The 21,305-nt window shown below is 49.3% G+C and overlaps 1 protein-coding gene across 3 annotated transcripts in view; it reads right to left on the bottom strand.

The window, feature by feature from the left end:
• Window positions 1-19,207, bottom strand: part of MCM9 (minichromosome maintenance 9 homologous recombination repair factor) — a 907,286-nt gene extending 888,079 nt beyond the window's left edge. For all 3 annotated transcript variants that reach the window (XR_011260482.1, XM_069606612.1, XM_069606614.1), the window contains exon 1: window positions 19,129-19,207. Coding sequence is in view for 2 of the 3 variants with exons in the window: in XM_069606612.1 (XP_069462713.1) it covers window positions 19,129-19,207 (79 nt within the window). In the remaining variant the exon portion in view is untranslated. The remainder of the gene's footprint in view (window positions 1-19,128) is intronic.
• Window positions 19,208-21,305: the final 2,098 nt, after the last annotated feature.

Raw genomic sequence — 21,305 nt, 5'->3', positions numbered from 1 at the left:
GCTACTGGCGATGTTACACATTGGGTGTTCAAATTTCTGGTCATTATTAGTTGGAGTACCCGGGAAGTCTAAGCTTACGCCAGTCAACAAAGTAGCCAATGATACAAGAAAAGTTGTGAGCTTGGTACAGGCGGGGTTCCAATAAACAATAATTGCTATTAGTTGTTTGAGTCAATTTTCTGAATTCAAAGTAAGCCTTCCTGCAAGGATTTCCTTCTGCGCGAAAGTTAATTCCTGTGCCTCCCAAATTAATGTGGATTTACAGGTTATAGAGAGTCCCCCTGACGGCCTTCCCTTTCCCTGCAACGACGCTGGCTGGTGTAGTATTTTAAAACCTTCTACATAGAAGGGATTTACTAGCCATTTCTCTTGCAGGAAGATCACATCGTTATTATCAAATAGGGCTTCCCTAATAGCTTTCAATTTGAACGAGGTCGAGCCCTGCATGTACCAGCTCACAAAATGCCACTTATCCCAACTAAAGAGACTCCCTTCCTATTCCAAAACTCTGGAGGACTAGTGTCAAGATCTCAGGGAGCATAGTGAGGACTTTTTTCTGCTGGTCTTCTTGGAGTGCTGTCCCTGCCTTAGACATTGTAGTACCAATAGTACTCAAATTCACATTTCCCTTCTTTAGACCATCCTCCCTTCTCCCTGCTGGGACCTTCCCTTGATCCGGCGAGTCTATTTCTGGGCGGGCTGAGACAATGTCCAGGCCCTCCTGAGAGAACAAATCGGAGACTGCCCACGTCTTAGATTGGAGTCCCACCTCAGCCACTAGAGTTGTACATGGGAAGGGAAACTTAAATTCTATATCATCTGAACAAAACAGATACAAGTCTGGAATTTTCAAGAAAGACAGAATAGTAGTTCTATTCAGTGAACTGTGGCCAGCCGAGTATTTCACACATTTAAGCCACAGCCTTGGTACTGCAAAGGGAGCTGTCTCTTCCATGGCAAATTATTGTTTCTTCTTCAATGATACTGGGAACTCTCTTCTTGTGTCTCCTTGAGGGTCGTTTGCCTCCGCATTGTCCATCCCTTTTCCAGAATTTTTATAAAGGTGTTTGTTCTGTGACCTCTTAGTTCCCTCTTCACCCCTCATTTCCACACTCTCCTCACCTGAACTGTTGGAATCAATGCTTTCAGATGACAGGTTTCGTCTGGCTAGGTAATCCTTCTCCTTTTTAGGTGGTAAATGCCTGTCACGGAAGGAAGCCACAGTGAATGCTGATGGGACAGCAAACCTGTGGCTCCCTTTCCGGAAGCAAGCCGAAATTCAAGGGAAAAAGACAAGCCGGCAGAAAAAACCCTTATGTGGCACAACGAGGGACTCTCTCCAACTCCTCGAAGAACCTCTGAGGTGGCGTGGCAGGCGAGGAAGAAAACAGCAGCAGGGAGAAAGTCACTGGCAAAGATGGCGATGGGTATCAGCAGCACACGTTGAGCAGGTAGGTGTGGTTAAAGTCCGGTATCCCGGACGGAACACAGGAAACACAGACCACAGGTAAGTGGAGGAAAGGAGGAAGAATCCGGAGCAGCAGTGGCAGGAGGAACCAGGAGGAGAGGAGAAAAGGAACGGAATCGGAGGAAAGAACGGACGCCGTGCCTCGAGGGAGGGAGACGCAGGCCCGAGAGAATTCAGGAGACAGGTAAGATGCAGCGAAACTGCGGAGCGAAGGAACTTCGCACAGGAGGCGAAGCCAGAAGGAAAGGAGGAAAACTGACGATCCGAGCGGAGTGTCAGTAGCAGATAAGCGTTGACCCGGAAGCCGTGAAACAATCCAGAGGGGTTGCAACGCAGAGTCTGCCGGGAGGAGGAGGAATAAGTACTCCTGGCAGGCTCCGCGCTACGAAAACTAGAACGACACCCAGAGCAACGACAAAAAGGAAGGACTACCACCCTCTAAACCCTTACCGCAAGTGCCAAAGCGGAAGAATCCGCCAGTTGCGGCGGATGACAAAAGGACTCTCGGGTCCCATTTCATCTCTTTGTATTTCATGTGACTCAGCCACTGAAGTGCTATCGACAGCGTCACCCTCTCAGGCATTTGGCCACGGCAGAAGATGGGGGCCAATTTTAAATGTTTTTTTCCTGCTGCATTTGGTGTGAAACCTCCCATTGTCTTCTTTGTTTTCCCACAATTAAAAATGGAGGCCCATTTGATTGGGCCTTTCGTTGTTTTTGGCTCCAGGAAAGCAACTGTCTTTATCTCCTTTGAGTCAATTCTTTCGTTTTTGCTTGAGCTGCCAGAGTTCCTTACGTCACTCCTTAGTTCTGATATTTTCATCAGTCTGCATCCCAATCGTTGCCTTAGTAATTCTAAGTTATTCGGACTCATGGCCCCTGTGCTCTTTGTGTAGTGTATTTCATTTGACATTCTCCAGCGTTTAGCTCTTTTTTCCTTGCTTCTCTGCGCCACTCTGCTTGTGGCCAATTTGATTCTTTCCACTGGTATCGCAATCCCTCTTGCTTGGATCACTAAGTGCTTTGATGAAGGAGGATGTGCCTGTGTTTTTTTGGTTGGTTTGCTTTTTTATTGATGTGCACTTTTTCGGTCAATTGTAAAGTCTTCCTGCGCTTTAATATTGCTTTCCTTTTAGCTCGCTTTCTCCCTCGAAAAATCATACCAGACCTCCTCTTCAATTATGGCCTCTTGTTCTGGGGTAGTTTTGCTGGAGCTTGGTGTTAGGGGGATATCCAGTATCTCACTCTCCACTAACTGAGCCATTCTGCGAAATTCTTCTAGGACTGACCCAGAGAGAGGAGTATCGTAAAAGCTGCTTACTGACTTCCCCTCACTCCCTAGCAACCCACATTTGTGGCTGGATTCATTTATTCTCCTGGCAAGATCTAGAATTTCTTTAATCAGGACCTTTGGATCCTGTTCACCCGATTTTAATTCCAGTGTTATCCGTTTTAACATATTTATTTCAAGAGTTTGTCCCTCAAGGATGAGAGCGTCGGTATTATTGATATATTTAGTGCATTCTTGAGGCCCACCATCAAGGATTCACAAAGGTCAATTTCTTCTGGTAATTTCCAGCAGTGTCCCCGAGTGGGTTTGAGTCTCCCCCTTCAATAGCTCAAATATATTCACCAGTGAGTTTAGTACAAAACTAAGGGCTGCCAAAGTTGCTTCATCTGCTTTAGTATCGGGGGGAGGCCTTTCCGAGAGACTTTTTTATTGTTGCACCCCTGCTGGCAACCTCAGATCCTGTATGCCAAGTTGCAATTGAACTGATGGGATACATTCGGTGAGGTGTTTAGCCTTTCATCCGATGGAATCGGTGAAAGGTTCAGTTCCTTAGGGAAGTGCCTTTACTTATTATTGTGATCCATGTCCAAGGTCTGGTCACAAGTACGTGTTCCTAGCTTCAGGTGAGCCCAACTTTAAATCCCCCAAACTATGATATCTCCTTTTAGGAATATGATCCTTGATTTTTTTCTTGATGTTTGTGGCCGTAAGCGTAAAGTCTGTTTCCATTAGCAAGAAGTGCTGGAAATTCATTGGCCCATTTGGCTTAGCCATTCCATGATAGAGTTTGAGGAGGGTCAGACACATGCACTTGGGCACATGTGATCACCTTTTGCCCCAAAGGTCTAGGTTGCTCCAATTCTAATTCAGGAAGTGAAGTCTTTGTTATGAAGGATCCCTCCCATTCTGGTGCACGTTGATCATCCATCATAGTTCCACTGCGCAATTAGTATTTCGATGTCATAGCAACTGTCTGTTTTCCTCTAAACTGTTTAGAGTTTTTGAGGTTTGATTGTAGGAATTCTCCCCTTTTTTAAGGGTAACTGCTAAGCACACTAGTTCTTTGATCCGCTACACCTGGGTAGTTTGTATATCGCCCATACAAAAGCTACAGAAATCGCTTGTTGAGGGCAATCAGCCACGCTCAAAGCTCTCCAAAGTCGCAGCTCTGCTGTTGCTGTACTAATTGGCCTTGATACTGCAGCCAAACAATTGTTGCAGGTTGTATGTCACTTAAGCCCCACTTATACTGTTCCTTCGTAGCGCTAGCTGTTACAGGCAAAAAGGCGCACTAGCCGTCACTAAAAAGGTACAGTGTTTAGAAATCCCACCGCCCAATGTCAATTCCACAGAGGGTTTAAGGCAAAAGAGATGGCAGGTGTGAGAAAAAAAGATGAGCTGTGCATCAACTCAGACAGCTACCCCCCACTCTGAGAACTGACCCGTACAGACAGTGCCACCCGTGCAGCTTAGGGCACTTAGTTACGAGCTAGTCATGGCTGCTTGTTAATAATAAGATCCAGACTGCCAATCCAGACTGCCGTTCCATCGCACGATGTGAAAGGACTTCCTCTGCGGCCACCGGCCCCCTACCATTGGCCGCCAACACACTATGGCACACCACAAAAATAAAAGCAGGTGTCCACCAAAATGGTTTTACTTGCTGTTGAAGCTGAGGTTAAGTACAGTTGCCAGAAAAGACAGACTCTGGGCTTTACAGGCGAGGAAAGTATTGCGAGATTCAATCAACCAGCAAAGTCATATAACTCAGCTCCTAGTTGACAAAATCCATTCAGACTTTGCAGAAAAAAAAAAATCAATGTTGGCTCTATAATCTTTCTAAATCTTTTGGGCACATTCGTCAACCGGCAACAAAGTTATAGCCCATCTAAAAATGTTAAACCCCCCGCCTCTAATTTAACTCCCTCCGCACAAGTTTCCACCAAACTTTGCAAAAACATTCAAATCTGGGTCTTAAAATCTTTTTGGAAACTTGTGTGCAGACTCGTGAAACGGCATCACATTTCTAAGCCTTTTGGAACCTACCCTAATTGTGTTCCCTCTTGGCAAAACAGCACCAAATGGTGTAGAACCATTCAGGGTCACGTCTAGACTAATATCACAGAATTTCATACAGTTTCACCAAGTGGCAGCAAAGTTATACAGCATCCAAAAAACTGCTTTTCACCAACCCTGTAATGCAAAAATGCATATGTATGCCCCCGAACATCTGAGATGTTTGCGAACATTACAGATCTGTCCTCGGACATTGGAGATGAAAAAACACCAATTTCTTTGCTTTTTATGGCCATATCCCATCCCATCCTCATCACCTCTCACCTCCCCAGAGATTGTTTCATTAGTTTGACAAGTGCTATGTTGTATTTTTTTTTTAACAACTTTATTTATTTCTGTTACAGCATAACTTAAGCAGGTTATCCACAGTCGAACAATTCCCATCATTAGCGACATACATGAAGTTTGTTCATTCCCTCCCCTCGGCGGACCCCATCATGGTCTCCCCTATGTCCGCGGTGTTCTGGTGGTCTGGGGATCCATCAGGGCTCCGTGGCCCTAAAAAGTTTGTTACCAGGCACGGTTGAAAAGTCAACGCTGGGAATTTGCTATGGTAGTCAAACACTGGAGCCCAGCAATCGGTGAAGCAATGGAGGGCCCCCTCTTTCGGTGCTGTGACTTTCTCAGCCACTAGTATTTCCCAGACTTATATCCACCAGAGGGGCAGTATGGGACCCTCTTGTGTTTTCCACTTGCAGGCCACTGTGATCTTGGCTGCTAATAATAGCTGCGTCAGCAATTTAGCAGAGCGTCCTGTTTTCGGGTAGCAGTCCGGGCTCGCTACTCCTAGGAGAATCACCTCTGGGTTCATCGGCAGTCTGCGTTGGGTAATGTCCTCGATGATTTGTATGATCCCCTTCCAGAAGGCCTGAACCGTTGGGCAGCCCCACCACATATGGAAGAAAGACCTCTGCTCGCCACAGCGTCTCAAACAGCTTGGGTCAAGGGATGGGTCACAATGATGTAGGCGGACCGGGGAGAGGTACCAGCGATGGAGGAGTTTTGAGGGCGCATTATTTATTCGTAACCCATCTGGAGGTTGAGTTGATCCTTGTCCATATCTCCACCCACGTCTGGTCCTCGATGGAGTGTCCTAGGTCCACCTCCCATCCGGCCATGTACGGGGGCCTGACCTACAATATATTCTCCTGGAGGAGGCGGTACAGCTTAGTAATCCGCCCTCGGTGTGTGTCTTCCTCCAGTGCATGTTCAAGGGGGTGCAGGTCGCGGGTTGCCCCCTGACGAACTGCCGGTTGCGAGATTCGATGGCGCAGTTGAGCGTCTGTGAACCTCTCCCTCTCCGTTACCTGGAGGAGGTCCTTGCATTCCTGTTAGAACACCTACCTATTTGCAGCGACCAAGGGAATCCTCCTGCCGGGTCCGATCCTGGAGGCTCTACCCCCGTTACCGCTGGTGGGGTCCTCGGGTGTCAGGAACAGCGCCTCAAGCATGCGCATTTCGCTGCCTCCCGGGCTCCGCGCAAGCGCATTGGGCAGCAGTGTTAGGCTTGCGTTGCAAGCCTCATTTTCGCGCCAGATGCTCGTGCGGAGAGGATTTGCGTTCCTGGCCTCACTCCCACAGACTTCCTTATTACGCGGTCAGGTCAGGAACTAGTCGCGTCTCAACTCGGCTTGGTTCCTGACCATCCGCATCGCTCCTATGATTCCCGTTCCTTTTGGCTACGTTCTGCACCTGGCCTTCATGATCCATCTCTTGCCCAGGAGGGGTTGGGTTCCTGGATCTTTGGTTGGGTTCCTGTTTTTCCTGGTCTGCTCCTAGCCTTAGGTTGTGGGGTCCCTATTCCTGGGCCTTCTTCCCTTCCTTCCCCTGCCAGTCCACTGACCAGTTCCCTTGGTCCTCCATTTCTTGTTCTGGGTTCCCTCCTCTCTGTTTTGCCCTCAGGTTGCCTTGGCTTCTTATTCTGCCTAGGGTGGTGTCCATTTCCTAGTTGACCATCGTCTGCCAGATCCTGTCTGCCTACTGCCTCCGGTCTGGGTACTTGCTCTTCTTGGACACCAAAATTCTTCTTCGCCTTGTCACAACATCCGCATAAAGACATCCACCAGCTCTGTACTACATTGGAACGGCCTTCCCTGTCAGTGCTTGCACTGTTCTGGCTCCACATTAAAATCCAGGGAAGCGCCCATTTGTGACATCAGGAGTTGGCTCCCCTTCAACCCTGTGCCATTAGGGCGGAAGTGGGGCTGACTCCTTGCGTTCCCTCTCTTTGTGGCAACAATCGACCGACAGACTGGCATCACCTCAGCGTGCATCTCCTGGAAGCTCTGGTACGCAGCGTCCCAAGGACGTACACCTCAACAATTCCTCGAAGCTAAGTGGGTTGTGGCCCTCGTAGAGTTGCGAAAGGGAGCGGAGGCCTCCATCGTTTGATGCTGCCATCCCTGGGGAGAAGTCCGGATTCCAGATGATTGAGGAGAGCGGGCCCAAGCCCTTACGCAGCTTCTTCCTTCGCCGGGCCCATGCCCATGAATCAAGGGTTGCTTTGGTAGATGTTAGCATCTGTGGTCCGCGGCTCTGGAGGGCCCCTGGGGTGTGCAGCAGGGAACGTAGCTGCGGTTGACAATTGGCTTGCTCGATCCGGGCCCATTTCGGAGGGGGGGGGGATTCTTGTTCCTTCCAGACGGAGGCGCTCGCTAGTTGGGCTGCCAGGAAGTAGTTTGTGATGTTGGGTAGCCCTAGGCCGCCCCATTTAGCTGCCCCCGTCATGACTTTCAATGGTATTCTAGCCATGCGGCCCTTCCAGACAAATTTTGTAAGCTTCTTTTGCAGTTGCTCCAGGGCTTGTTTCAGAGGGGAAACTGGGAGAGCGGGGCATAGGTACAGAAATCTGGGGAGGAAGTTAATCTTACATGCTGTAACTCATCCCAGAAGGGAGATATCTTGGCTGGCCCAGCATTTCAAGTCGTTTTCCAATTCCTTGAATAGGGGTGGGGGGGGTGGGAAATTGGCTGCATTCGCTTTTTCGGGTCCGCTGTAAGGCGTATCCCGAAGTATGCTGTTCAGTCTGACCTCCATGTCAATGGGCAGAGTGCTTGAAGGGTGGTTGGAGTAGTTCACCTGAAATCCTGCTACTTGTTCAAATGCCTTTGGTTCGTTTAGAATGGCTGGTAATGAGGCCTGACAGTTGGTGATGGAGATCATTACATCGTCGGCATACAGAGAGATCTTGAACTGCTCCCCGTTTATCTCCAGCCCAGCGATTTTGTCGTTAGAGCGTTTCCTTTGGGCAAATGGTTCCATGACCAGGGCAAAGATCAGCAGAGAGAGCGGGCAGCCCTGCCTTGTTCCACATGAGAGCGGAATTGAGGTGGAGGTCTTTTGGTTGAGTCTCAGTGATGTTTTCAGGGATTTGTAATTCGCCAACAACATCCTTTGGAATGCGGGGCCAAACCAGAATGCCTCCAAAGTGAGCCGCATGAACTTCCAGTCCACCCCATCGAAGGCTTTGGTGGAGTCTAAGGTCAGGACTGCCAGGTCTCGTCAGTCTTGGGTCGCCACTCCGATGAGGTTAAGTGCTCGGCGAATGTTGTGCACAGTGTTTCTGCCTCTGATGAATCCCACCTGGTCTTGGTCTATGATAGATGGTAGGACTCGGGCCAGCCTGTTTGCCAATACTTTTGAGTAAGCGTTTGCATCCACATTAAAGAAGTGATATCGGTCTATATGATGAGCATTCCTTTGGGTCCTTGCCTGGCTTCAGGAGCATGACTGTAGTGGATTCCTGCATGGATGGGGCTATAGAGCCCGTGTTTCGGAAGGAGTTGAAGAGCTTCGTCAGTGGGTTCAGAAGCAGGGGCGAAAGAGTTTGTAGAACTTGGGCGGGAAGCCGTCTGGGCCAGGGGCCCTGGGTTTCAAAGGCCTTGAGTGTTTCCTCCCCTCTTCGGTCGTAATTGGGGCCTCTAAGGTGGTTCTGTTTGCTTCTGAGAGCTGCGGTAGCCGGGCATCCGCTACGAATTGTTCCTGGAGAGCCTATGGGCGAGGGGCTGAGGTCAGGGTGTTGGCCAGGTGGGCTGCCGCTATTTGTAGTTTCGCCTCTTCCCCATACCGGGTTCTGCACTCCAGTCCTTCAGGGCGATGATGTGGTTTCGTCGGCGGGTTCTGGCTAGTTTGCTGACCAGGTACGTTCGCCTTATTGCTGTTTACATAATAGCTCTACTTTGTCCTGATCAGGGACTGCGCTGTGTCCTCTGCGTAGTGATCCTCCAGTTTCGTGCGGGCTAATCTCACCAGTTTGGCTGCCTTAGGTGACCATTTCTTCTTCAGGATCGAGTCTGCCTCAGCCATTTCCTCCTCCAGCTGACACCTTCTCCCAGCTCGCCTCTTCCTGTATGAGGCAGCTTGGGCTATTAGTTCCCCTCTGACTACGGCTTTCATGGCTTCCCATCTTGTAGCTGTTGAGGTAAGGTCAGGGTTTTTTCCTTAAAGTAGTTCTTAATCGCTTAGGATTTAGTGTCTTGGTTTATATGGAACATCGGTTCATATAAAGGCCCATCGGCATCTTTCAGGGGGGGTCTGGGTCAAAGATCCTTGCAACTGGGGGATCGGGGAGTGGTCAGATAGAACCCTTGTGCCGATTTCGACTTCATCCGTGAACTGCAGGATCTGTGGGCTAGCTAGAATCAGGTTGATTCGGGAGGAGCGGTGGACATGGGAGAAGAATGAGTAATCTGCTGTGTCCAGATGGAGGACCTTCCAGGTGTCCACCACCCCCAAGGTTCTGAACAGTTAGCTCAGAGCAATCTTGAAGTCCCTGAGTAACGGCATGCCTGTTCAGCCCAGCAGGGGGTTGGGGACCCTGTTGAAAACCCCGCCGAAGACCACTTGGCCCTCAAGAAAGGGAAGGAGAGATGACTCCAGTTCTGTGAAGAAGGCCTCCTGACCGTCATTTGGTGCGTAGACCCCGATCAGCGTGTGGAGTTGGCCATACAGGTCCCCTTTAACCGCCACAAATTTGCCATCTGGGCTCTGCAGAGTCCCTTTCTCCTTAAAGGGTGTGCCTTTCACCAGCAGGATCGCTGTGCCTCCTTTTTTAATGGTTCCTGAGGCCAGGTACTGGGTCTGGAATGCCCGGCACCGTAGCCTAGGGAAATCTTCCGCTAGAAGATACATTTCCTGGAGGAACGCTACCGATGCTTGGAGGTCTTGTAACCGGTGGAAGGTAGACTTGCGTTTTACGGGGGAATTCAGGCCCCATACGTTCAGAGAGACATAGCGTAGCTTGGTATGTGGTGGGGGAGGTCCGCTGATCACATTCAGTGGTTAGGTGAGTGGTGGGGTGGTTAATCGACCGCTGGCAGGAGTCTTCCAGTCGAGGGTAGTAGATGTGAGTCAGTTGCAAACGGGTTTTAACATTAACCCAACCAGGGCCAAACTTGGCCCAATAACCCCAGGGGCTGGGAAGGAGCCCAGCCCAACAAAAAGGAAAAAACATAAAAATCAACCAAACTAGGCCCAACGGGCCTCGTGCCAGAGTGACTCTCCATCCACTGGGGCATTGCGTAGGACGCCCGGGTGCCGAGAGTATAACTTCCGGCATGGAGAATCAGCAGTAAGTTATTGGTCGTGTGCGGCAGGGAGCTTCCCTCCCTTCAGGATTTTCCGCCAGCGACTGCGCTGTGACCTTGGCGTTGAGCTGCATGGTTTGTCTGTCGGGGAGGTAGTCAGGTCTTCTTCAGTGGACGAGAGCTCACCCCACATGATGCCACAGACTTCCTTGAGAGCCTGGATCACCCTTGCCTGACCCTTGAATGTGAACTGGAGCAAGGCTGGGTAGAGCCAACGATATTTGATCTTGCGCTCCTGCAGGAAGGCCGCCAGTGGTCGTAGGGCTCGTCTACATTGGACAGTTGAGGCGGCTAGGACTTGATAAAGTTGTATAGTGGCCCCTGGTATGTAAGGTCCCCCGTGAGCATCTGGCCATCATAATTTCTTGTTTCGTGGTGAAGAAGTGAACTCTGGTGATCACTTCAGTGGTAGCGTTTGTCGAGGTGTTCCTGCGACTTTGCAGTCTGTCCGTGCGATCCAGGAGGAGCAGTGAGTTATCACAGTCTGGGAGGAGGGTTTGGAAGAGATCCCCGATGTCTGTTATCGTGGCGGGGACCCCCCTGATGTAGATATTATTCCTGCAGGCCCTATTTTCCAAGTCTTCCTGTTTGCGGTGAATGCTCTTGGTATTGTCCTCCAGAGAATGGAGTTTCCGTTGCAGTTCTGCGATCTGGGCTGAGTGCTCCATGACTTGGTCTTCTGTGTCCCCCACCCTGTGTTTCACCTCCTCCACGTGACCGTCCAGGCCCTCTATCTTGGTCGTGACCTCTGACATACAGTTGCAGAACTCTGTCTTGATATCCGCTAGGAGGGCCTGGATATTGTCCTTTGTGGCCCATAGCCCCTGGGGGTCGAGTCGGAGGGGGGGTACGGTTGTTTAGATTTGTCCTTCAACTACACCAGGTTGGCTATGTCCGTTGATTTTGGGCCCTTCTGCTTGGATATTTCAGCGTTTTTGGCTGAGGGCAGTTCTCTGTGTAATGGGGCAGAGGCAGAGAGGACCCCCCCTCCTCCAGTCAGGTGCACTGGTTTCGGTGAGGCAGTATGTTGGGGGCCTCCCTGCCGAGTTAGTAGGGGGCAGCTGGTCCAGGAGGGTGGGAGATTTGGCTCCCCCTGCAGTGGATGGAATGCTGGCCAGGCCACTTGCCGCTTGAGCGTTATGTCTATGGTGGGGGGGGGGGAAATGGGACCAGGCCATATCGTGGGCTAGGCTGGGATGATGGGCCAGGGCCTGGGGCCTCACTTCAGTTGGTAGCGGTGGGGTGTATTGGAGGGAGAGAGCTCCCCAAGTTTACCTCAGATCCACGGGAACCCAGGTGAAGGTGGTGTCGGGGGGGCGCCACCTCAGGCGGGGGCTCCTCACAACAGGGTCACTCCAGGTCCTCTTAGTGGTTGCTGGAGGCACAAAGGTTGGGAGAAGGTGCAGCCTTGATTCGTGTTGGGCTTGCAGTGGCAGGCGGGAAGGGCGAGGGTCCAGCGTGGTGTAGCGGGGGCCCAGAGACCACCAGGTAGCAGCCTCAGTTGTGGTCAGGGCAGAGAGTCAGCGTGGGGCCCCCAGACCCACCTGGGTGCTTCTCCTGGTCGTGGGCCGGCTCCCCAGCTCCCCGGGCAGCAGGTTGGTAGGCCGGGTCGGGGCGGTTCCCCAGGGGCCACTGCGGCTGGTAGTTGGTGTTGATGGAGTTCGTGGTGGTGGGGGGCGCGGGTCTCCCGTGCCTTAACAAGGCTCTAGAGACCTCCAGGTCTCAGCCTCAATTGTGTTCAGGGCCCCTGATGTTTTCCCTGGTCGCGAGCCGGGTCCTCCCCACGCCCCGGCAGCAGGTTGGAGTGCTGGGCTGGGTGCGGCTCCTCAGGGGCAGCCGCGGCTGGGTAGTTGGTGTTGGTGGGGTGATGGGGCCCTCTGCCTGGTAAACTGGTGGAGATGGGGGGCTCCAGCTGCAGTTGAGAATCTGCAGTAGTTGGGGGGGGGGGTTAATGGAGCCCCCCAAGGCGACTCCGGGCCCCAGCGGCACCAGGCCAGAGGCGCTCCGGCGAGCGCTGGGTGAGGAGATGCAGGGCACCCACGTGGGTCCCCGCCCCCTGGCACGGGGTCCCTGCAGCCCTCTGGGGCTCCTCCTCGTTGCTTGCTGTCCTCATAGGGCTCTGCGGCTGCAGAGTGCTGGGCTTAGTCGGGGGGGCCGCGGCCGCCCTCTGGGTGTTATCGCGGCCGGGGTTACCTCAGTTGTGGTCCCGGTCGGCGAGCCGAGGGGCTGGAGAGTCAATGCAGGCAGAGAAACGTCTCTGAGGCGGTCCTTGGCTCCCCGGCCCTGCGTGGTCGGGGTCCAGGGAGGACTTCAGCGGTCGGGTGAACAGGGGCTTCCCTGCTCCGATTCTCGCCGACAGTCGGGCTACAGGCTCCTGAGGTGTTCCGCTGATGAGCAAGCCGTCTCCATGCCGGGAGTCGGGCTAAAGAATGGCCATTTTGTGGCGGGAAGCCGGGCGTCCCACGGCACTCTTAGAGAGGCGTCTGCATCATCGGAGCCTCAAGCCACCCCCCTATGTTGTGTTTTTAATATGTTTTTACTGCAATGCTTGCGGACAACGGGTGCTGTCCGCGAATCCAACATGGTGGGCATTTCCAACACATATGTTAATGTTAAAGGACATTTGTACCGCGCACTATCACCACCGGAGTGGTCCCCTGGCACTCTGGCGGTTCTGAAAGAGGTGGGGAGGTTGAGTTAGTGGGAGGAAGCAGGAAAAGTGCAAGAGAGCAGTGATGTGCTGTTGGCGGCCTCAGCCCGGTTGGTCCTTTGGCTGGGCTTGGGGTGTTTGCGGCCGGTAGTCGTCGTGTACTGTTGTGCAAGACTATGTGTGTTTTTGTTTTGTTGTTGCAGTGTAGTGAAGTTTGTGCGGTTTGTTGTGCTGTAGGTTTGGTTGTGTTTGGTTTGGAGTTTGAGAGGTGTATGCAGAAAGGGAAATTGTTAGTAGGGTAGGATAGTTTGGTCTCTATCCTGAATTGAGGCGCTCAGCTTGCGTGGTCTCCCCTGATGCTGCTCTGTCTTGATCTGGGTCCGACTGGCATATAAGGTTCCTTACTCCCCTGGCCCCCACCTCGAACATGCTCTCTTATAGCTCCCCCTATCCTCCCTTCATACTCCTGCGGCCAGTGCACCTGCCAATGTCAACCTCTCAGGTAGTGTGGCGATTGCCAATATCTCGACAATTCCACACCACTGTGGTACCTGGCGGTAACTAAGGGGCGGGCAAAACTGTTGGTGGGATTGTCTGGGGTAGTTGACTCAGTCTCTGTGCGTGCCGCCTCTGTTCCAGTCCATCCGGTGTCACCGGTCTAGGTGCCGTGGGAGTTACCCTCTCGGGTCGGGATGTCCGTGTCCTTTCCGGTTTAGTCATCCTTTTTCCGGTTTTGGTTTCCAGATTTAGTCTGTGGTGTTGAAGAGCCAGGTTTTTAGTGATTTCCTGAATTTTAGGTGATCTTCAGTGTTTCTTATTTCTTTTGGGATGTTTCAGGTTTTTGTGGCTAAGTAGTAGAAGGAGGTGCCTCCAAGTTTTTTCTTAAGGTATGGTTTGAGTTCCAGTCGGATTTCGTTGCTTGATCAGAGGGGTCTCTTTGGTTTGTAGACTTCCTTTTGTAGGAATTCTGCTCCTTGTCCGCTGATTGCCCTGTGCGTTATGCACATTGTTTTGAAGGTGATGCAATGTTTTACTGGGAGCCAGTGTAGTGTTTTTAGGGCTGGAGTGATGTGATCTCTTCTGGATAGTTTGAGGAGTAGTCTCCGTGCTGCATTTTGGATCCGTTGCAGTTTCTTCAAGAGGTATTCCGAGGTCGAGGCTATTTGCATAGTTGAATTTTGACATGATTAGAGCGACGATAGTGTTTTGTGCGTGAAGGAGAGGAAAGGTAGAATTCTTCTTGCCGTGTGGAGGAGGAAAAAGCATTTCTTCACTGTTGCATTTATTTGTGGTTCCAGGGTTTGGGTGTTGTGCATTAGGACTCCCAGATTTTTTACTACCTTCGATGGTGTTGGTGCGTTTCCCCATTTCCGTAGGCCATGGGATGGTGGTTTCGTTCTCTTGGTCTTTGGATACGATCATGATTTCTGTCTTTCCTGGGTTGATTTTCAGGTTGTTGGCATCCATCCAGTTGAAGACTTCTTTTAGACAGTCGGTTAGGGTTGAGTGGTCGGCATCGGTGTCTTTGATTTTGTAGATGGTCTGAGTGTCATCTGCGTAGTTGTAACATGTAATGTTGTAATTTTTGAAGATTCTGATGACCGGAGTCTGATACATGTTGAAATATAGTGGAGATAGTGAGGATCCTTGTGGCACTCCACAGTCGTTAACTCGTGGAGTGGATTTGAAAGGTTTTATCCATACGGTTTCTGTTCGGTCTGCTAGGAATGATTTGGTCCAGCATAGTGCTGTGTCTGTTATGCCTATGTCTTCTAGTCTTTTGGTCAGGGTATCGTGGCTAACTGTGTCAAAGGCCTGACACTTTTCACAATGGAATCAGCGAGCATGTCCGATGTCCGCAGACATCACAGCATCCCCTTGACAAATTGGAGGCTTGTCCGCGGACCGAACATGGAAGTAAGTCTGCTGACCCAGCCCAGATGTCCTGATTAATTTTTACCCACTTTTTGGCCGTTTAAAAAAAAATTAAAAAAAATAAAAATATAATAATAATAATAGATGGATTTACACCAAATTTACAAAAGCACACTTTCGGGGGCAGGCTGCCGCTCCTGGCACACATTTGGTGATAATCCATCCAGCGATTTGGGCTGTAGTCGTGGGCAAAGTTTTGTGTAATACAGGGCCTGTAGTAGCGGCCCTGTAGTTATGGTTAATTTGCTCAACTCCTAAAAGCACTTTTTGGGCGGCATATAACTTTGCCCCTCAGATGAATCCTCGCAAAACTGGTATATGGCCCCCTCGGAATGATTCTGCAAATTCTGGTGAGGTTTCGTCCAGGAGGAGGGCAAATATATAGGGGGTCCCAAAATGTGGGGTTTTCCTCATAGACGCAATGGAAAAAAAATGTGCTCCCGCCTGCAGCCCAAATCGCTAGACGGACGTTCACCAAATCTGCGCTCGGAGCAGCTGCTTGCTCCCGAAAACGTGCTTTTGTAAATTTGGTGTAAATCCGTCCAGTCGTTTTGTGAAAAACAGCCAAAACGTAGGCGAAAAGAAATTAGTGATATCTGTGTCCACTCCGTGGACTCACTTCACTATTCAGTCAGCGGATACCCCTCTGGACCAATCAGGGCCTGGTGTGATGTCCACAGACGCACCGGCTGATTGGATGGTGAAAAACAAAAGCTGCGTCAGATAATTTGGAACGGTCACCATGTTGGATACGCGGACAGCTGCTGATGTCCGCGGACATTGCAGGAAAAAAAAAAAACACATTGCACATTTCAATCTAATGAAACAATCTCTGGGGATGAGGGGTGATAAGGATGGGATATGGCCATAAAAAGCCAAAAAATAGGTGTTTTTCTTCTCCGAAGTCTGCAAACAGTCTGGTTGTCTGGGGACAGTCCTTAGATGTTCGTGAACATCTCAGATGTTCGGGGGCACCCAAGCCTATTTCTGAATTACAGGGTTGGTAAAAAGCAGTTTTTGCATAGCTTAGAACTTTGGCACCACTCAATGAAACTGCCAAATTTAGCAATATCATACTAGACCTGACCATGAATTGTGCTGCAAAGTCTGGTGCTGTTACGGCAAGAGAGAGCAAAATTAGAGGAGGGCCCCCCCAAAATATTTGAAAGGCTTATAAATTTGGTGCCATTTGACGAATATGCACAAAGTTTGGGAAAAGATTTTAGACCCAGATATCAATGTTTTCGCAAAGTCGGTGAGATTTTGTCAAGATGAGCAAAAATAGAGGGGGAGACAACTTTTTTTAATGGCTTATAAACTTTGCTGCTCTTTGTCAAATGTGAACAAAGGTGTTTAGAAAGATAGACGCAACCTTGAATGTTTGTGCAAAGTCTAAATGTATTTTGTCAAGTGGGGGCTAAGGTGTATGACTTTTATTTACATACATTTTGACACTTTTCAAAAAATAAAAAATTGATGGATTTGCAGCAAACTGGTGCAATGACCATTGGCAAGGACCCAAAAGCATGCTTTTGCAAATGTGTCCGTGTTTTATTTTTTGAAAAGTGTTAGAATGTAGGTACAAAAAATAGAGATATACCTTTGGTGACTGAGGTATAGCCTGTGGCCATGGGCCGTGGCCGGATTGTCTGGGTCATGGCTATTGGCCATAACCAACAGGGACCAGCAATGGGGGTAAAGTGGGCATGTCCACAAGGGACCGGCTACGTGGTCACGTTTTTCAAAATTGGGATAGGGTTGAATGGCAAAAGAAATTCTGCTTGTGGCTGCAGCCCGAAGTGCTGGACATGATTGCAGAAAACAATCGCGAGGAGCATCTCCAAGGACCTCAATGCATGGTTTTTGCAAATCTGTGTTTTATATTTTCTAAAGTGTCAAAATGTAAGTACCAAAAAATGGTGATATAACTTTGGTGCATGGAAAAGGGGCCTGGCCCTCGGCAAAGAAAAAATGCCTACTCTGATTTACTTATTAGTTAAGTTTAGTTTATTATTTGTATAGCGCCGCTGGCCCTTCGGCATGGGGCATGACCGAAGCCCTAGGTTTAAACAGGGAAAAAAATGCTGCTTACGGCTACTACCCAAAGTGCTGGACGGGATTGCAGCAAACTTGCATGAGGAGCATCAGCAAGGACCTGAACGCATGCTTTTGCAAATCTGTCCTGTGTTTTACTTTTATTAAAAGTGTCAAAAGTACAAAAAATAGTGATATAACTTTGCTGCGTGGCCAGTGGCCTGGCTCTCGGCAAGGACAAATGTCTACTCTGACTTGCCTATTGGGAATGCGGCATGGCCAAAGCCCGTGCCCAATGGATTGTGGATACTCGCCATTGGTCACATTATGAGGTTATAGTGGACACTGAACTAGGATGCACGGTAGGTGCAGTGGATAACTGGGGTGGTTTGGTGGAGCTGGGGTCATGGTCGAGCATCATGCCGTAGGCAATTCAACCATGACTTGCATCCCCAGCATGCACTGCTGATAACGACACATATCAGTGTGTGTTGTAAAAATGTTTGTTAAAGGAGGTTTAAAGTTCTTTAATATGTGTTAAAAGAGGAATTATTAATAACTTGTATACAGTGATGTAATATCATGAAACATTTTCACTCCTAAAAACCTATGAAATTCACAGAATAAACTTTGTTATAGGGACTTTATGGTTACAAGTAAAAACCCCCAGAAATTCGCCAGTTTTGGTAAGCTAAGCACTGTGCACTGCTAAAACTAACACCCATGAAGGACATCAAAGATGACATCACAAATGTCATTGATGACATCACATATGAAATTAATTTGGATGAAAAGTCCCTGCAAGGGGTTGTGTTTATAATGTTGGTAACAAGATGTCAGGGGTGATCGTGAGACCTATCATGAACTACTTAATGTATTAAAGAGTGTACTCATCTAAACAAAACATTTTACTGGAGTGTTGTTAATACAGGACCCTAATCATACATACACATAAGCAATGGCAGCAGCATGCACCAGAGAAGTACAATATTTTTTGTCTAGTAATTTTGGATAGTAAAATAACGAATGCTATGTTATCAGAGTTTTAAGGAGTGTTAAACATGGAATATATAGTCAATAATTCAAGATTTACTACATACTTTTGTTAGTACAAAGAATACATATGAAGACCCACATTGCATACAAATCAGAGGCACATTCAGGGAAAGTAAAGTAAGGAAGAAAGAACCAACATCAACAAAATATTTCAATAACATTAAAGTTCATCATTATGTATACAAATTGATTGTGTGTTTGAGGCTTGCTTATTGCCCCCTATTTGTGCACCATGAGCTGAGACCAAATACAAGAGGTTTAACATCTAGATATGTGCCACCTTTTCAATCTTCATATTTTGTCACTGAACAAAACCGCCTGGCTTACATATGTCAGTGAACAAAAACAAGTGGCCCAGATATTTGATGTGATAAATGACATTTGCGATTTCATCTTTGATGTCCTGGGTGTTAGTTTTAGCAGTGCACTGTGATGGTACGAGTTATGGTTGCTTAGCATACCATAACTGACTAATTTCTGTGGGTTTTCGCTTTTACTTGCAACCAGAACGTCCCTTTAACAAAGTTTTGCCACTGATCATAGCTTTTTATTAGTGCAACTTAACTATAACGTACCTTTAACAAAGATGAATAATATATATATATATATATATATATATATATACACACATATACATATACACACACACACACACACACTTACACTTACACCAGACCAATTAAGGGTCTGGTTATTAGCTGCACAGCAGTTACTGCATCTGCCAGCATTGCAGAGCCTGAACTCTAGCGTGAGATTCGCAGCAGCTACTGTGTCTACAATACCAAAAACCGGCTGTCCTGTGTAATTTCAAAACTAGCTGTTTAGAAAGTCACGTAGTTACAATTTTTTATTTCAACATGTGATGAGTACAACGAATTACAGCGTCAGCTGCAGCCTCTTATTTCAATGTGCATTAGCAGAGGTTACAAAAGGGGCTCCTCTTACAACAAAGGGGTGAGAACGTATCTTAAGTTAATTGATGTTAAACGAAATGTATATACAATTCTACAAGAGCTGAACTGCATGCACTCACCTGATGCTGCCTGGAAACTGAAAGGAGTGTTTGGTAAGGGGAGGTTTATGTTGCTTTCATTTTCAATTGTAACACACATTTAAAGTCCATATGAGACCCGATAGCATTACGTTTGTTTAAATGTTTGCCGACACTTTCTGAAATGCCTTTAGTCAGTCGTGACGTTTGCCCTTAAGGCGGCTACGTGCTTAGGTAGAAAATCATGGCGGAAGGACGAAGCCATGCTGCGCAGGGCACGCATATTTAGGTGCCGCTGGGTTTGTTTTTTGTTGTTTTGGTTCCAGCAACAGCGGGTATGTGTATGTCTTCTTGGTTGGTAAGTAGTATCCCCATCCCGGACATCCTCCCCCAAACACAAGTAATTATGTCCTTGCAGCGCACGCCGTTGGAATTTGAGGGCAGATGTTTTTTGCAAATTCGCCTGCCAGGAAGTCGGATTTATTGGTTGTGTAAGCAGTTTTCCACTTTCAAATGGCCGTGACTTTTTGCGGTTTTCACGGACTTGCAAGGAGGGGAAGGGTTACAATACTGTACAGTGACTATGTCATCTTCACCCTTACCTGCGCAACGTGGCTTTCACTGTTTGAACAGCAGTTAACTCGACCGGTTGGAAATGGAGCCCCAGGTCTATCGCATTTTTACCACAACTCATGTTAGCTTCTTTTTCTGGACTGCTGCACAGGCTCGCGTGGGCTTGGATGCCTCAGGTGCAGTCGAGCTCTCCTCCGGCGAGGGTGATATATAGTGTGTTATGTGACCTTGCCACGTGTATTGCCCCTTAAGGTATGGGTCCCTTCTAACGTTTATTGCACCTTTAAGATATGGGCCATGCTAATAAAAGGAGCCCCTGCATCAGAACGGCTGCATATTCCCAAAGAGGACCGAATGAGTTTATCTCTAATTTAGGCCTGACACCCATCCCGTGCGAGCACAGGCCTGCATGCCATGTTGCCATTGGGCCCTCTCTCCATCAAGGTGCTGAGAGTCCGCCTGTGCTTGGTAGGGTCTGCCCTGTCCCCCATCTAAGACCGGTATTCCCCAGCAACCCCCTGAGGCACCGGGCTTTCAAGGTGCTGGTGTCCCATAGCACCAATGGGGCCGGCTCGAGTGGCCTTGCTGGCCCCCACAACAATGGCAATGAGGTAAGGAACCCTGCAATTTCCTCATCCCCTGTTCTCATGTTGTTTTTGGGTGGCGGGCACGGGGGGCGGCGAGTCGGGGCCTGGCTGCCGCCACAGCGTTCCCGAGCAGAGAGGAGGGAAGCTGTATCCATCCGCCGCATGGAAAAGGTAAAGGCAGCATCCATCGCTGGAAACCAAAGGAGGGAATGGATTCCCCCAGCACTCTGCCGTTTGTACCCCACCCCGGCCCTAAGTCAGGAGGGTGCTTGTGCAGCCAAGGAGGGTGAAGGTGCAGCCCCTGCACCATCCACTGAGTGAGGGAACGTTCAGCCCCACGATCGGAGCACCACAGGGAGCTCACAGCGCGGTGTGCCGGCCAGCCAGTGTGCTGCGCCAGTAGAGACAAAATCACCTAAGTCTCACCAGCAGTGAATGGAAAGTGGTCCAGAAGGGAGCGAAGAGGGAGGCGAGAGTCCAGCCCACCCTGGTCAATGACTGTGTGGCGGCGGTTTGCAGCTGCGGCCCCCCAGCCAACCCACCGCCCGGGCCGCTCAGCGGTTAAAATAAGAAGAACACTACTTGTCGGAGCGAATTGGTACAAGCACCTGGGCCCAAAAGGCGGTGAACCATTGGACAGCAATAAAGTGTTCCAGTAGGATCGTATACAAGAGAACGCTTATAGTCCTCTTTAGACCCCGGGGCCATCAGCGGTGAAAACAAGGACACTGCCCCCCAGAATAAATCTCTTTCCGCTCTGCAGGGGAAAGAATATGCGCTCCACGACAGCTCAGTAAAGGCTAATTGTATGGGCCGACCAGATCCCGGGCTCACCGCTGGTGAAAAGTACTTTGCTCTGTGTCGGAGCAAAATGAAGATACATATGGTTCATGCTGGTATAATGTCACTTTTTGCTATCTGTCAGAAAATCCTATTGGTAGGAAAATCTGACAGGAATTGTAACATCATTTTTTGCTACTCGTCAGAAAATCCTACCGACAGCAGGCATTGGGCAAGCCACCCAGGGGTAGAAAAAAGTGACGGGGTAGGAAAATCTGA

The sequence above is a fragment of the Ambystoma mexicanum genome, chromosome 4p (genome assembly GCF_040938575.1).
Source record: "Ambystoma mexicanum isolate Mex_15411 chromosome 4p, UKY_AmexF1_1, whole genome shotgun sequence".
Classification (NCBI taxonomy): Eukaryota; Metazoa; Chordata; class Amphibia; order Caudata; family Ambystomatidae; genus Ambystoma; species Ambystoma mexicanum.
This window is presented reverse-complemented; position numbering and strand designations above follow the sequence as displayed.